This window comes from Pseudophryne corroboree, chromosome 4 (assembly GCF_028390025.1).
Source record: "Pseudophryne corroboree isolate aPseCor3 chromosome 4, aPseCor3.hap2, whole genome shotgun sequence".
Taxonomy (NCBI): domain Eukaryota; kingdom Metazoa; phylum Chordata; class Amphibia; order Anura; family Myobatrachidae; genus Pseudophryne; species Pseudophryne corroboree.
The window spans coordinates 161,931,125-161,947,138 of NC_086447.1; the positions used below are offsets into that span (position 1 = coordinate 161,931,125).

At 42.3% G+C, this 16,014-nt stretch overlaps 1 protein-coding gene across 1 annotated transcript; it reads right to left on the reverse strand.

Annotated features, from left to right (window-relative positions):
• Positions 1-13,806: 13,806 nt before the first annotated feature.
• On the reverse strand, positions 13,807-15,623 carry LOC134911204 (general transcription factor II-I repeat domain-containing protein 2-like). The gene has a single exon (XM_063919519.1). The coding sequence runs from the start codon at positions 15,621-15,623 to the stop codon at positions 13,809-13,811; it is 1,815 nt and encodes a 604-aa protein (XP_063775589.1). The 3' UTR covers positions 13,807-13,808.
• Between the last annotated feature and the right edge of the window lie 391 nt (positions 15,624-16,014).

Genomic DNA, 16,014 nt, shown 5'->3' on the forward strand with positions numbered 1-16,014 from the left:
CCTTTTATAGTGCCCAGCCATGTGCCCCCTTTTATAGTGCACAGGTCCCCATTTTACACATTGTGGCAGGCACAGGTCCCCATTTTACACATAGCGGCAGGTACAGGTCCCCATTTTACACATTGTGGCAGGCACAGGTCCCCATTTTACACATTGTGGCAGGCACAGGTCCCCATTTTACACATTGGCACAGGTCCCCATTTTACACATTGTGGCAGGCACAGGTCCCCATTTTACACATTGGCACAGGTCCCCATTTTACACATTGGCACAGGTCCCCATTTTACACATTGTGGCAGGCACAGGTCCCCATTTTACACATTGTGGCAGGCACAGGTCCCCATTTTACACATTGGCACAGGTACCCATTTTACACATTGTGGCAGGCACAGGTCCCCATTTTACACATTGGCACAGGTCCCCATTTTACACATTGGCACAGGTCCCCATTTTACACATTGTGGCAGGCACAGGTCCCCATTTTACACATTGTGGCAGGCACAGGTCCCCATTTTACACATTGGCACAGGTCCCCATTTTACACATTGTGGCAGGCACAGGTCCCCATTTTACACATTGGCACAGGTCCCCATTTTACACATTGGCACAGGTCCCCATTTTACACATTGTGGCAGGCACAGGTCCCCATTTTACACATTGTGGCAGGCACAGGTCCCCATTTTACACATTGGCACAGGTCCCCATTTTACACATTGGCACAGGTCCCCATTTTACACATTGTGGCAGGCACAGGTCCCCATTTTACACATTGTGGCAGGCACAGGTCCCCATTTTACACATTGGCACAGGTCCCCATTTTACACATTGTGGCAGGCACAGGTCCCCATTTTACACATTGGCACAGGTCCCCATTTTACACATTGTGCAGGCACAGGTCCCCATTTTACACATAGCGGCAGGTGGTGGAAGGAGGGAGAGAGAGAGAAAGAGAGGAAGGGAGAGGGGCTGACTTACATTTGAAGCGGTTCTCGCCGCTCTTCAGCCGCCTCTCCCTCCTCGTCTGCGCGGCTCCCTTCTTCTCCCTCCTCCGACGGGGTTTCGTTGAATGACGCGTTTGCGCCGTGACGTCACGACGCAATCGCGTCATTCCGCGAAACCCGCCCCCCCCCCCCCGAGCTGGGCACTCGGGAGAAGGGGGTTTCATGGCGGCGGCACCGCGGGCCATCAGACGAGGTCTGGCGGGCCGGATTCGGCCCGCGGGCCTTGTCTTTGACACCCCTGCATTATGCTGTAGTATAAATGTATGGCTATACACGTTCATAGTTTTCCCCATTAACATCACGGTGTGATTTTCAAAGTTACACTCTTTATTAGTTTATTTTTTCAATTTATTTTTCCTTTTTTGTTTTTTCCATTTTTCCCAGTGTAACTGAATATGATCGCAGCACTTATCACTTCTATAGAATGGCAACAGCTGATGCAAATGTGTAATATTCAGGGCTTTCTTTCTGGTGGTACTCAGCGGTACACAGTAGTAGGAACTTTTCATTTTTAATTCTTGTTAATAGTTACAGAAACAGGAAGACATCAGTGAAGCAATTCCCGAAATGAATAAAATGTGCATCCGAACACTTATCACCAGTGTGGAAGCTTTTCCTTTATTCTGAGTATCAGTACCTGCCTAATACAGAAAAGCACTGGCAATGTTAATGCAGTCACCTTTTCTTGCCGTACACAAAATTAGCATAGCATTGTAGCTACAATACATTATTTTTTTACTTTTGGCATTGTATATTGCTTTTACATGATATGTTACAGGTGTGTCCTCAAATCATGCCAAATATCCATGTTTGGCGCACCATGAAAAACATGTCAAAGCCACGCCAGTTGTGCAAAAAAGTGCAAATACTATGGGGTCTATAGTATTTACTAAGCCTTGGATGGAGATAAAGTCAACGGCGATAAAAAAAAGTACCAGCCAATCCGCTCCTAACTAACATGTCACAGGATGGGTTTGAAAAATGACAGTTAGGAGCTGATTGGCTGGTACTTTATCTCCATGCACTTTATCTCCACCCAAGGCTTAGTAAATAGACCCCTATTTCTCTAGTACACTACAAGCCTGTTAGCATTTGGCTGCGATTTGAGAAAGATGCTAAAATGCAAAAGTACAAAACTCACTATACATGGTGGCATCTAGCCGCACCATACATCTTGCGCCATATTGCGCAAAAATACTAGTTTTACAGTATGAGAACGAATCTGAACACTGAGCTGCAAAATTATAATTATAATATAGAACTAACATCATGCAGCAATGTATGGCATGTAGACGTTCACCCCTGGTATTGTGATGCAACAACTACTGCATATCAGTTATTATGAATGATAAAATGACACTTTCTCTATTTAATAGTATACTTGTAGTTACTGTTACCAGACAGATCACTTGTTCTCTACATAATAGCAGTCCATGAGACTGTGCCGTTTTGTGCAATATATGGCTAGAATAAATAAACCATAAATCAGGAATATCCATATTAGCTTAACAAGAACTAAATCAATCACAACACAATATATTGACCTATGTACAAACTTCTGTCTCTCAGATTCCTGGCTGCTATAATCACTCAATACCACGAGATAACAAGGGAGGTCCTAGAGCGATATGCATAAACTCATTCTTAACAGTACTGCTACTCTGTAATATGTTTTCTCTCTTTTGTGTTACCATTTGCCTAATATTTGCCATGTCTCAGCCTCTTACCTAAACAGTTGCTGATTACTATGTAATTTATCGCTTGCCTGCAGTGCCGCTGAGTTGGGGGGCGAGTACTAATTACCTGGACTTGTTAGAGGAACCCGGCAGAGGCCCGGGACAAACCCCCACCCCAGGGGCGTCTTAAGCAAGGAGGGGGCCCATGTGCAGACTCGGGTGGGCCCCCCTCTCCACGGCGCCGCAGGCTCCGACAGTGTGCCGGAGCCTACAGCGCATGCGCTGGTCTCCGGAAACATGGCGCCCGCCATGTTCCGAAGACAAAAATTAAACTGCACATGCGCAGTGGCCATTTTGGAAGGGATTTTTTGCGCGACAGATGCGGCTGCAGAGACAGATGCCAGACTACGGAGAGGCGAGTACTAAAATATGGCTGCGGTGTGGGCCCCCCTGGACCCAGGGGCCCGTGTGCACCGCACACAATGCACCCATGATAGAAGCGCCAATGCCCCACCCCCACATGTTGAAAAAGAGAAATGTTCAGCGCTCCCCCTCCCCTTTTTTCTAATAAATTATATATATATAATCAGCTATACAATTGAATGATACTATTCACAATCAATAATGTTCAAAAATATTTTATTAAGAGTGTATATAAAGAAAGGTTTTTTATAAAAAGGTAAATAAGAATAAATTTATATCTAATGATGCTTAATTGATCAATTAAATAATTAAGATACAATTAAAATCAAATTTATGGAGAGTAAAACGAATCTATACAGCTGTATGGATAGATATAGTTTACCAAGCCTAATACCAGATCTCAGATAAGGCTGATGATATATCAATTTGAAATAGAGCTTTGTTAAAATAAATGGACCTAGAAACTGTATGGATGAATATTTATAAAATAAAACAAACATAATACCGGTATACAAAAAAACAGACAAATAACACAAATGTGGACAGCAAATGGTTTCACCTGTGGGTACACTTTTCAGCGTTTTACCCCGTTAGGTGTATGTTTGTGGAGTCTCTATAGGGTTCAATCTAAGTGTAACGTCTGGTTCCCTAATAGGCAGTCTGTAGTAGTATCGTAATAGGGTTCACTTGAGTCTTTAAAGCAATCAAGGGCTCCTGGAAGGTATTAAATTCCTTGCATGGAATTAGTCCTGTTTGTACCTTAAATCCGTTGGTGGAATAGTGAGGTTCCCGTGGTCTGCCGGCAGACATCCGCTGCTCCGTGTCACTCTGTCTCCGGACAGGGATCGATCGTTCCGCAATCGACGCGTTTCACCTTGGTGTAGGCTTCGTCAGGATGGCCAGCCATCCTGACGAAGCTCACTATTCCACCAACGGATTTAAGGTACAAACAGGACTAATTCCATGCAAGGAATTTAATACCTTCCAGGAGCCCTTGATTGCTTTAAAGACTCAAGTGAACCCTATTACGATACTACTACAGACTGCCCATTAGGGAACCAGACGTTACACTTAGATTGAACCCTATAGAGACTCCACAAACATACACCTAACGGGGTAAAACGCTGAAAAGTGTACCCACAGGTGAAACCATTTGCTGTCCACATTTGTGTTATTTGTCTGTTTTTTGTATACCGGTATTATGTTTGTTTTATTTTATAAATATTCATCCATACAGTTTCTAGGTCCATTTATTTTAACAAAGCTCTATTTCAAATTGATATATCATCAGCCTTATCTGAGATCTGGTATTAGGCTTGGTAAACTATATCTATCCATACAGCTGTATATATTCGTTTTACTCTCCATAAATTTGATTTTAATTGTATCTTAATTATTTAATTGATCAATTAAGCATCATTAGATATAAATTTATTCTTATTTACCTTTTTATAAAAAACCTTTCTTTATATACACTCTTAATAAAATATTTTTGAACATTATTGATTGTGAATAGTATCATTCAATTGTATAGCTGATTATATATATATATAATTTATTAGAAAAAAGGGGAGGGGGAGCGCTGAACATTTCTCTTTTTCATCATACAAAACCTAAGTGGGTGCCTATAGTACACTCACCAACTGTTCTACAGCTGCCACCCAAACCCTATAGCCGTTTTTAGGAGTGGCGCAGTACCTCACACAACCCCTCTTTACAAACCACCCCCACATGTGCTGAAGCATTGATACCGCTAAAACCTGGACTGTTAATATACCTTGAGGACCAAGGTTGGGAATGCCTGCCTACAGGGAAATACAATGTTTTGGCAAGGGCACAGGTTTAGTTTTTGAATGACCTGGGCTTCTTTATGCAGATACATGTGAAATGAAAGGCTGAGCCTCAATGATGAAGAGTGTGACTAGCGCTGATGTAGATGTTGTCACCCCTGAGGTCTGACTCTGACCAGTGGAGATCTCAGACGTAGGGGCTGACTAGAATATGAATCTGGGCGCTTTAATAATGTTGTTATGTTATACATAAACCAAGATGTGGTACTGTATACTTGAGTGTAGGCCCAAAGGCGTGACCAGAATGGAGGAGAATGTAAAGTAAAACAAGTCTTTTTATTCAGCACGCAAGAGGATTATAGACTCAGTAATCGGTATCACAGATAATGCAGTAACATAGGCATAGGCAATGCGATAGCAGATGTAACATCGATGGCATGATGTAATATGAACCACGATTGTCCCAATATAAATGAAAACACAGTAGCAGACACAGTTGCAGTGTAAACCACTGATGAAGTCCCGATACAAATAAGCATTTGGTTGCTCACCACTGGAGATGGGAAGGATACCGATGGCACTGGATATTGGTGGCAGAGCACCAATCATGCTTGCCTACCTGACCCTCTCCATGAGGGAGAAAATGCTCTGTTCCTGGTAATGTATTATTGCCCTCACCTGTGGTGAAACACCATTCTTATCAATTAACTAGCTCACCACAGGTGATGGCAATCATACATTACCAGGAAAGTCCAGGAACAGAGCATTTTCTCCCTCATGGAGAGGGTCAGGTAGGCAAGTATGGCACCAATGTAGCTAGAGATCGATGGTGGAGCACCGATGGAGGAGAGTATCAATGGCGGAGCACCGATGGAGGCGAGTATCAATGGCGGTGCACCGATAGAGGAAAGCATCAATGGCGGAACACCGATGGAGCAGGAGATCGATGGCGGAACACCGATGGAGCCAGAGAATGTTTTGCACTGCTGTGACTAGGTAATCGCCGCCTACAGGGGGATGGGGTAATCGGTGTGCAGGGGTGCGAATGGATGTGCAGAGAGCTGCACAAACAAAACTTTGTGCAGTCTCTGGACAGCCCAGGACTTACCACCGCTGCTTCGATGATCCAGACCGATGCCGACGTCAGAAACCCTCCTTCCGAACGGCTGGACACGCCTGCGTTCTCCCGGACACGTCTTAAAAAACGGTCAGTTGCCACCCACAAACGGCCTCTTCCTGTCAATCTTCTCACCGGCAGCCGACATGCCTGCGCATTGCGGTGCATAAGCATGCGCAGTTCAGACCCGATCGCACAGCTGCAAAAAAAGCTAGCGTGTGATCGGGTCTGAATGATGCCCTTTATGCTGAAAGAGCTATGCAGGAACAGCATGTACAGACTTTACTGCCAGCTGGGTGTGATGAACAGAGAGCCTGGTTGCTGAACACTGGATCTTGGCCCTCATTCCGAGTTGATCGCTCGCAAGGCGATTTTAGCAGAGTTACACACGCTAAGCCGCCGCCTACTGGGAGTGAATTTTAGCTTCTTAAAATTGCGAACGATGTAATCGCAATATGGCGATTACAAACTACTTAGCAGTTTCAGAGTAGCTTCAGACTTACTCGGCATCTGCGATCAGTTCAGTGCTTGTCGTTCCTGGTTTGACGTCACAAACACACCCAGCGTTCGCCCAGACACTCCCCCGTTTCTCCAGCCACTCCTGCGTTTTTTCCGGAAACGGTAGCGTTTTTTCCCACACGCCCATAAAACGGCCTGTTTCCGCCCAGTAACACCCATTTCCTGTCAATCACATTACGATCGCCAGAACGATGAAAAAGCCGTGAGTAAAATTACTAACTGCATAGCAAATTTACTTGGCGCAGTCGCAGTGCGAACATTGCGCATGCGCACTAAGCGGAAAATCGCTGCGATGCGATGAAATTTACCGAGCGAACAACTCGGAATGAGGGCCCTTGTCAATTACTCACACAGAGGAATTCCTACTCATGTGCTTATCAGCAAGTAATCAAGACTGCAGTTAGTATGTGAAGCAGATGCCTGTTTGCAGAATAAGCTGAGGTAAGTCACAGAACACAGAAATACAGTCAAGATCGTGACAGATATTTCCCAAGGAAAAGCAAAGGCAGTATATAGACTTTCACATAAAGAAAGACCCATAAGTCTTGTTCTTGTGCCTCACTCTCTGAAGTTTAATAATAAATGGATCTATATTTACTAAGCCTTGGATGGAGATAAAGTACCAGTCAACCAACTCCTAACTGACAGGAGATGGTTGGTCGGTATTTTATCTCCGTCGACTTTATTTCTATCCAAGGCTTAGAAAATAGACCACAAAGATTTCTAAAAAGTTGGAAGCGCTGGAGGTCTCCTATCTCCAGGGCTTTAAGTTCTGACATAACTGCAGTCCTGAAGCCCTCACATTTTCCTGCAGAAACTCATTTGGGTATATTTGGACATGACTATAAAACATAGGTTCTCAAACTCGGTCCTCAGGACCCCACACAGTGCATGTTTTGCAGGTAACTCAGCAGCTGCACAGGTGTATTAATGACTCACTGCACATTTTAAAAGGTCCACAGGTGGAGCTAATTATTTCACTTGCGATTCTGTAAGGAGACCTGCAAAACATGCACTGTGTGGGCCCCCGAGGACCGAGTTTGAGAACCTGTGCTCTAGGAGAACAAGATCAAAAACCTACTGCCTTACATCAGTTGGTAGTGTGGCGTCCCATTATGCACAGCTCTTTCTCTATGACCGCTGACGCCCAATTCTTTGCAAAACCTCATCTCACACAACTGTTTTTCAGTCATTTCATACAAAAAGTACCAATGTATATGAATCACATACCTCCCAACATGACCCTCTCCAGGAGGGATAAAATGCTCTGCTTCTGGATTTTTCTCTTAATTTATGATTGCCGGCACCTGTGTTGAACAGATTAATGGATAAGAAAGGTGTTTCACTACAGATGATGGTAATCATATAGTAAGAAGGAAGTCCAGTAGCAAAGCATTCTGTCCCTCCTGGAGAGGGTCATGTTAGGAGGTATGGAATCATAACCCTTTGAATAAATATGCCTGGGTGTTGTGGCATGAATGTAGCCTCCTATGGAATGGGCCAGTAGTGTAGTGTTGTGACCTGAGTATTATCATGTCCCCTACAGTTCCTGGGAGAAACTTTGACTTCCACCTGAACAAGTGTAACTTCAGGAATATCTCCTACCTCCCATTTCAGTGTAAAACTCTGCCCTGTGGGCTTAGTTATTAATTCAGTATTAGAGCCCATCAGATATTGTCGCTAATGATAGTTTGACAGCTGCACAGTGACAAGTGCCAGTCACTATCATTTTGTTGTTAAACCTGCATGTACAGTGCAACATAGTATGACACAGTGCATGATCAGTCAACTACCCACTTTACTCTGAGCTATTCCGGGGTAGCAAGAACAAGGCTTGTGTACCCCACAGGCAAACAAGGGGATAACACATATCTGAGGCAATTCTTTATCCAGGTCACCAGCTGCTGTGTGTATTACTTTCCTGTCCCATCCCTCAGCAGCTCTTCCCTTGTCTCTGTGTGTCTTCCTCTCTTATCCCATCTCTGTATCTCCCCTTGCATTCCGCATCTCTCTCTCTCTCTCTCTCTCTCTCTCTCTCTCTCTCCCTAACCCTCTTTCCCTGCTTCTCTCCCCCAGGTTGCAGCCGTCTCTTACTATCTTCACCTCTTTCTCTGGATTTCTCTCATGAACCCTGGATTGCCATATCTCCCCCCCCCCCCCCCCCCCACCACCACCACCATGTTTTTCATTCTCTCTCCACCTGTTTTCTCTCTTTCTCCCTTTTTTTGTCTCCCATGCTGTAGCCAATATGTTTAGCACATCTTGGCCAAGGGGGCCGCATGATCCCCGCTTTTATCTCCCCTGCTGTGGCCTCTGTATATATCCAGAGCATAGAGTGGCCCCAGGAAGGATGGTATCCCAGGCTACAGATCAGGGACAGGTATCTATCTCTGTCTCTTCCCCCTATCCTTATCCTCAATTTGTCTCTTGCGCTGAGACCCCTCTATATATGTGGAGCACACCGTCATAGGGTATATACTGTATTAGTGACAAATGTTTGTGTTCCCTGGCAGTGAGGCAGGCTCTGTGCTTGAGTACAGTGTGCATAGCTGAGCATGTAGAATATTCCACAGCCCAGCAGCAACCCACTGCCTCTCTCACCCCAAGCAGACACCTTGCAAGGGGCTGTTGCTTAACTATTCTCTCCAAGCCCCACCTACCTCTGAAATATAAGGTAGTGTAAGAGGACCACACCACCACCCTCCTCAACGGAGGAATGCACTAATGCATGAGCATGCTGCTGCATCCATTGAGGAGGTAAGTGGTGCTGTCCTCTTACACTTCCTTACACATCAGAAGAGATGAAGGTGTTTGGAGCTCGGGCAGAAATAATACCAAGGGCGTAGCTACCATAGGTGCAGGGAGTGCAGCTGCTATGGGGCCCAGAGCTGAGAGGGGCCCACCTTCCCTGTCAAAGTTACATGTGTTACATCATATATGTATTACGTTTATAAGGGCATAGAGGCCCTTATAAACATTTGCCTTGGGGTCTGCAATATTGTAAATCTAGATATTTCCATGGACCTGTTCATTGTATATTAAGTATAACATGAAATGAAGAGCATTATAATGTTACATAATATGAACTTAGGCATTGTAATGTGACAGAATATGAGGTAGAGACACTATCTGTCATAATGTGAATTGGCATAATGTGTACTGGTAGCCCTACAATGTGACATAATGTGAACTAGGGCACTACTGTAGTTCACAAAATGAAGTAGGGCACTACTACGTGGCATAACTTTAAATAAGGCACTACCATGGATCAGAAAATGAACTAGGGCCGTATTAGGTAAATTGTTAAAATAAACAGCTGCTGTGGAGAGGTGTCTCTCTAGAAGCATTGGGGCAGGGGGCCCATCAAAATGTTGTTATGGGGCCCACACATTTCTAGCTACGCCCTTGAATAATACATTACCGGCCAGGTTGTGCGGGGTTGAGGACAGGGGGAGCTGTGACAACGACTGACATCACATATATGTATGTGTGTGTGTGTGTGTGTGTGTGTGTGTGTGTGTGTGTGTGTGTGTGTGTAACTAACAGTAATAAAGAATAATATTACAGATGAATCGTTTAATGAGATACAAAGCTGTTAGATACAAGAGCTTTGCCCTAGTTTGTAGATAAAGTAAATGAAGCTGGATGTAATGTTTCAGTAAAATTTATGTTAGAATATAATGTTCCGGTGTTCCCATGTGGCAAGCTGCCAGAAACGATGGCATAAATAGGTACTTTAACATCCCTACTGTTTTTGGCAAGGCATAGGAAGATTTACTGGTAGTTCTTGAGAATTTCCTTTTGTGTAATATCCTTAGCTTATCCAATCTTATTTAATAGCTCTAGTGGATGTTATACAGTAGATTTTCTGTGCTCCCTGTAGGACTATTAATAGTAAAGATGAGTAAATTACAAGAAAATCTGTCACATTCACCTTGTATGGAGTCCTGAGAAGAAAATTTATTGGGATTTGTAATAGTTTTGCATTAACAGTGATGATTTTATGGCCCCAAAACACCAATGTTGAGACTGGTCGGTTTATACTACAGGCAAAAAGCTTGCAACACTCAACCTTATAAAAATGAACATATTACATTATATTGCACTTGTCTAATAGCAAAATATTTTATAGAATAATGATCAAGTTGGCCTGCCCATTCCAAGGGAAATCTCTCTGGGGCTCGCCATGTACAGGGTACATACTGTATAGCAGAAAAATAGAATTGAACCTCGCGTGCTTCCATTTTACTATTTTTTTTCCTTTAGCTGGGAACTTTAAAGATTCTGTACCTTCAAATTAACAAAAAATAAATAAAATATAATAAAACACAAACCACCCGAGAGGGCGAGCTAACACCTAAGTAAGTCAGCTACACTGTCCATATGCAGATTTTGTCACATCTTCCACTTGCCACTCCTTAAAACTAATAATAAATACATTAACTAAATTACTTTGTCACTGTTAAATGTATGCACATTGCACACAGTAATTACAACTTATACAGTGAAAATAAAAAATAAGAAACTCAATTTTTTTCTTAACTTCACAATTTTCTTAAAGTTCTTTCTGAGCATAATAAACAAATAAAGTCCAGTATTTGAACACTTAAAAAATCACCTAAGGGGGAACTTGCAAAATAGTCAGGCGTATGGTGTTTTTTCTGATGGTTTGCAAAGCAGCAAATTTACTAAAGGCACAACCTCCGGGAAACCTCCCAACACTTGCTGGTTTATCGTCACATTCTGCAGTGCTGTCCAAATTTTCATTTGTAAAAGCCATGAACCAAAAGATTTATTAACTGATGGTTACGAAAACTGCCACAAAAGCTGCTGGAAAACCTGCCATAACAAAAATACAAAATAAAATTAAAAGAAAGTGATAAAAAAAGATAGCTCATATTGCATGTTGTTTGATCTATCTGATCAATCAGAGTGGTACTCGTATTACACATGAATTATGAGAGCAAAACAATATTCATCGATTAAAAGGGAAACAATTATCTTATGGAGGAAAATTATTATATGATACTGTATTATAGTAGGGGCAAAATAATATGTTATTATATTGAGGACAATATGATTTTCACATTATTTTAAGGGGACAGTATTCTACAAAAATACAATTAATAAAATATATCAATTATATAATATAATAATTATGGCCAGGTAACACTTATTTAATAATGAGGGCACAAATGAAAGTACCATTAAATGTAGTGTTAACACGTCTTAAATATATTATTATTAGAACCATTATTTAATTATTAAATAATATTCCCTCCTTAAAAAAAAATATGAAAATCATATTGCCCTCTGAATATAATAAAGTATTAATTTGTCCCCCGTCATATATTCATACAATTATTTTGCCCTATAAGAAATATATAGAACATACAGGCTGCACTCCCTGGATTTAGTAAATGAATAGCGGATATTCTCCTTACTATGCTAGTAAAGAGAATATCCGCTATTCATTTACTAGATATAGAGAGTGCAGCCTGTATATTTTGTGGGCCTAATTCAGACCTGATTGCTAGGGTGCGTTTTTTGCATCCCTGCGATCAGGTAGTTGCCACCAACAGGGGGAGGGGGAAATCCCTGTGCAGGGGTGCAATCGCATGTGCAGGAGAGCTGCACAAACAGAAGTTTGTGCAGTCTCTGCACAGCCCAGGACTTACTCTTCCAGTGCGATGATCGGGGCCGGAGCTGACGTCAGAAACCCTCCCTTCAAACGCCTGGTCCCTCCTGCATTTCTCTGGACACTCCTTAAAAACGGTCAGTTGCCACCCCCAAATGGCCTCTTCCTGTCAGTCACCTTGCAATCGCACATGCAATCGCTTTTCTCGCACCATCCCGTAGCTGCCCGGTGCTCCCTGGCGCTGCGGACCGTCACACTTGCACATTGCGGTGCATACCCGTGCGCAGTTCAGACCTGATCGCAGGCTGTACGAAACTGCAGCTTGCGATCAGGTCTGAATTAGGCCCCATGGACCTTAGCTGGTTTTTAGGCATGTGCAGTGCACCTAGGTATTTGGTCATTGTTAAGTGGAGTCCTGGTCCTATTGGGAGCCATAAGAAATATATAAATAATGATAGCCTTCACATTACATAAGTGTATTGTGCCTTATATTATATTTTGATTGGCCAGACCAATTTTCCAGTGTTTTCCAGATACAGGTTGAGTATCCCTTATCCAAAATGCTTGGGACCAGAGGTATTTTGGATATCGGATTATTACGTATTTTGGAATAATTGCATACCATAATGAGATATCATGGTGATGGGACCTAAATCTAAGCACAGAATGCATTTATGTTACATATACACCTTATACACGCAGCCTGAAGGTAATTTTAGCCAATATTTTTTATAACTTTGTGCATTAAACAAATTGTGTCTACATTCACACAGTTTATTTATGTTTCATATACACCTTATACACACAGCCTAATGGTCATTTAATACAATATTTTTAATAACTTTGTGTATTAAACAAAGGTTGTGTACATTGAGCCATCAAAAAACAAAGGTTTCACTATTTCACTCTCACTCAAAAAAGTCCGTATTTCTGAATATTTGGATATGGGATACTCAACCTGTATATGGATAACAAAACTGGCCGGCAATGTGCCGCATATTCACAGTGCCAACAACATTTTTAACAAATTTCTCCCTAAATGTGCATATCAAATAATAGCAACATGTATTCTAAAGAATTGACACTTTTTACAAAGAATTCTACTTTTTAAAAAAAAAGTCCAAAGAACATGCATGCCTATGTAAATAATATTTCTTTTTTAAACATAAAGTATTTTGTTATTATTTTCTTGAATATTTGTTAATGTGTAAGTAAAAAAAAAAACATATAAGATGAAGGTACTAATAAAAATTCCAACTGGAAGAGAAATACTGTAGTAAAGTTTAAAATACTTTATATTTTATATACCTTATGACATAGGGCAGGGGTGTCAAACTCAAATTCATCGGGGGCCGCATCAGCAGTTTGGTCCCCATCAAAGGGCCGGTTGTATCTGTAGGTCTATGTGTCCACTCTTTATTATCATAAATTATTACTGTTTTTTGTAATAATGTAAGTAATAACTAGCTCTGAAAGCAGAAACATAGTCAGAATAATGACAAGTAGATATTCAAATGTACAATTATTGTACAATGTATTGAAAAATGTTTTTTGGTAACAAACATTAATTTTTTTTTAAACATACAAATATTGCCAAACACTGTTTATTAAACATATGGAAAACACAAGGCATTACCTTTTTTTTTAACTTTTCTGACTAGAAGGCTGACATCGTTTTCCTAAGGTCAGTCCATCGATGTTTGGCGTTAGGTCTTGTGCTGTAGCAATCCGCAAAACAGCATGGAGGTTATCATCAGTGATGCGTGATCTGAGCTTGGTCTTGTTCAGACTCATGACTGAAAACATCTGTTCACATAGATAAGTGCTCCCAAACATGGACAGAACACGTGCAGCTTGAAGTCGGAGCTGTGGCATCAAAGCAGGGGGGAGGAGACGGTAAAAGTCGTCGACTGTCGCATCCTGGAACTTCGCTTTCAGGCTGCTGTTGGACTGAAGTTCTATTAATTCCATTTGAAGGTGATGTGGTGCACTGTCAACATCGATGTTGAAGGGATTGGCAAAGCTGGTAAAGGTTAAGTTTTGTTCTTTAAAATCAGAAAAGCGTTGATTGAATTCATCAATCAGCCGATTCACTTTGGTACCCAATCGAGCACATGAAAAAGTACCTGGGAATGAGTTTGAAATGCTCTGGCAGATAGGAAAGTGGGCAAGACTGTCTTTTTCAAGCTGTGACTTCCATAGGCGCAGTTTCTCCTGGAAAGCTGTTATTGCGTCATACATTGAGGTTATGACTTGTTTGCGGCCTTGCAGCCTCAGATTCAGTTGGGCGAGATGCTCTGTTATGTCACACAACATGGCAAAATCGCACAGCCAGTTTGGATCTGACAGTTCTGACAAGGGCTTCCCTTTACTTTGCATAAAAAGATTAATGTCTTCCAAAAGCTCAAAAAATCTCTTGAGAACGGTGCTCCTACTCAGCCACCTTACTTCTGTATGGTATGGCACATCTGTATGTTCCATGCTCACCTCCTTCAAAAATTGTTGGAACTGACGATGATTCAGACCCCGTGCACGCAGAAAATTCACTGTTTTCGTGACTGTGGACATTATGTTATCCAGTTGCAGAACCTTGCCACACAGAGCTTCTTGGTGGATAATGCAGTGATAAGTTATCAGCGGCGTGTGGCAATTACTTTTTTCCATTTTCTCTTTTAACAGTCCAACCAAGCCATTTCTCACTCCACGCATTGCTGGAGCGCCATCAGTAGTAAGTCCCACCAACTTTTCCCAAGGTAATTTCATTTTATTTACGGATTCCTCCACTGCATTGAAGATGTCCCTCCCAGTTGTTGTCCCATACATGGCGACCACATCCAAGAGCTCCTCACTGACAGACAAGTCTTCCTTCACACCTCTTACAAAAATAGCTAGATGAGCTGTATCAGTATTGTCAGTGCTTTCATCAACAGCTAATGAAAATGCCACATAACTGCATGTCTCTTCAGCCAACTTTGTTTTAAGATTACAGGCTAGGTCCCTGACTCGGTCTGTGATTGTGTTTCTTGACAAGCTGACATTGTTAAAAGCCTGTCTCTGCTCAGGGCACACCTGTTCACATACCTTCAGCATACACTTCTTTACAAATGCACCTTCTGAAAAGCACTTTGAAGCTCGCGCAATTTCTTCAGCCACAAGATAGCTGGCTTTCACTGCTGCATCATTTTTTGCTGTCATTTTTGAAAAAATATTCCGTTGAGAATGCAGGCTACCTTTTAATTCTTTGACCTTTTGTTGCTTTTCCTGGGGGCTAAAGTTAGCAAATTTGGCTCCATGTTTGGTCTCAAAGTGCCGGCGTAAATTGTATTCCTTCATCACTGCCACTGCCTCATAGCAAATAAGACATACCGGCTTGTCTCCATTAATCACAAACATGTATTCACTTTCCCATCTCTCCTGAAATTGCCTTCCCTCTGCATCAACTTTTCTTTTCTTGGACATTTTTGTGGTATTTGATTGTAGTTTATGGTCCCTATACCACTGTAAAGTGACATGGAAGTGGTCAGTATATCCAAAATTTACCGCTCCACCTGCCTTATATGTGCCCAGCCATCTGCCCCCTTTTAAAGTGCCCAGCCATGTGCCCCCTTTTATAGTGCCCAGCCATGTGCCCCCTTTTATAGTGCACAGGTCCCCATTTTACACATTGTGGCAGGCACAGGTCCCCATTTTACACATAGCGGCAGGTACAGGTCCCCATTTTACACATTGTGGCAGGCACAGGTCCCCATTTTACACATTGTGGCAGGCACAGGTCCCCATTTTACACATTGGCACAGGTCCCCATTTTACACATTGTGGCAGGCACAGGTCCCCATTTTACACATTGGCA

What these genes read in the sequence shown, in the direction of transcription:
- LOC134911204 (XM_063919519.1), bottom strand. Translation starts at nt 15,623, where the DNA reads ATGTCCAAGAAAAGAAAAGTTGATGCAGAGGGAAGGCAATTTCAGGAG.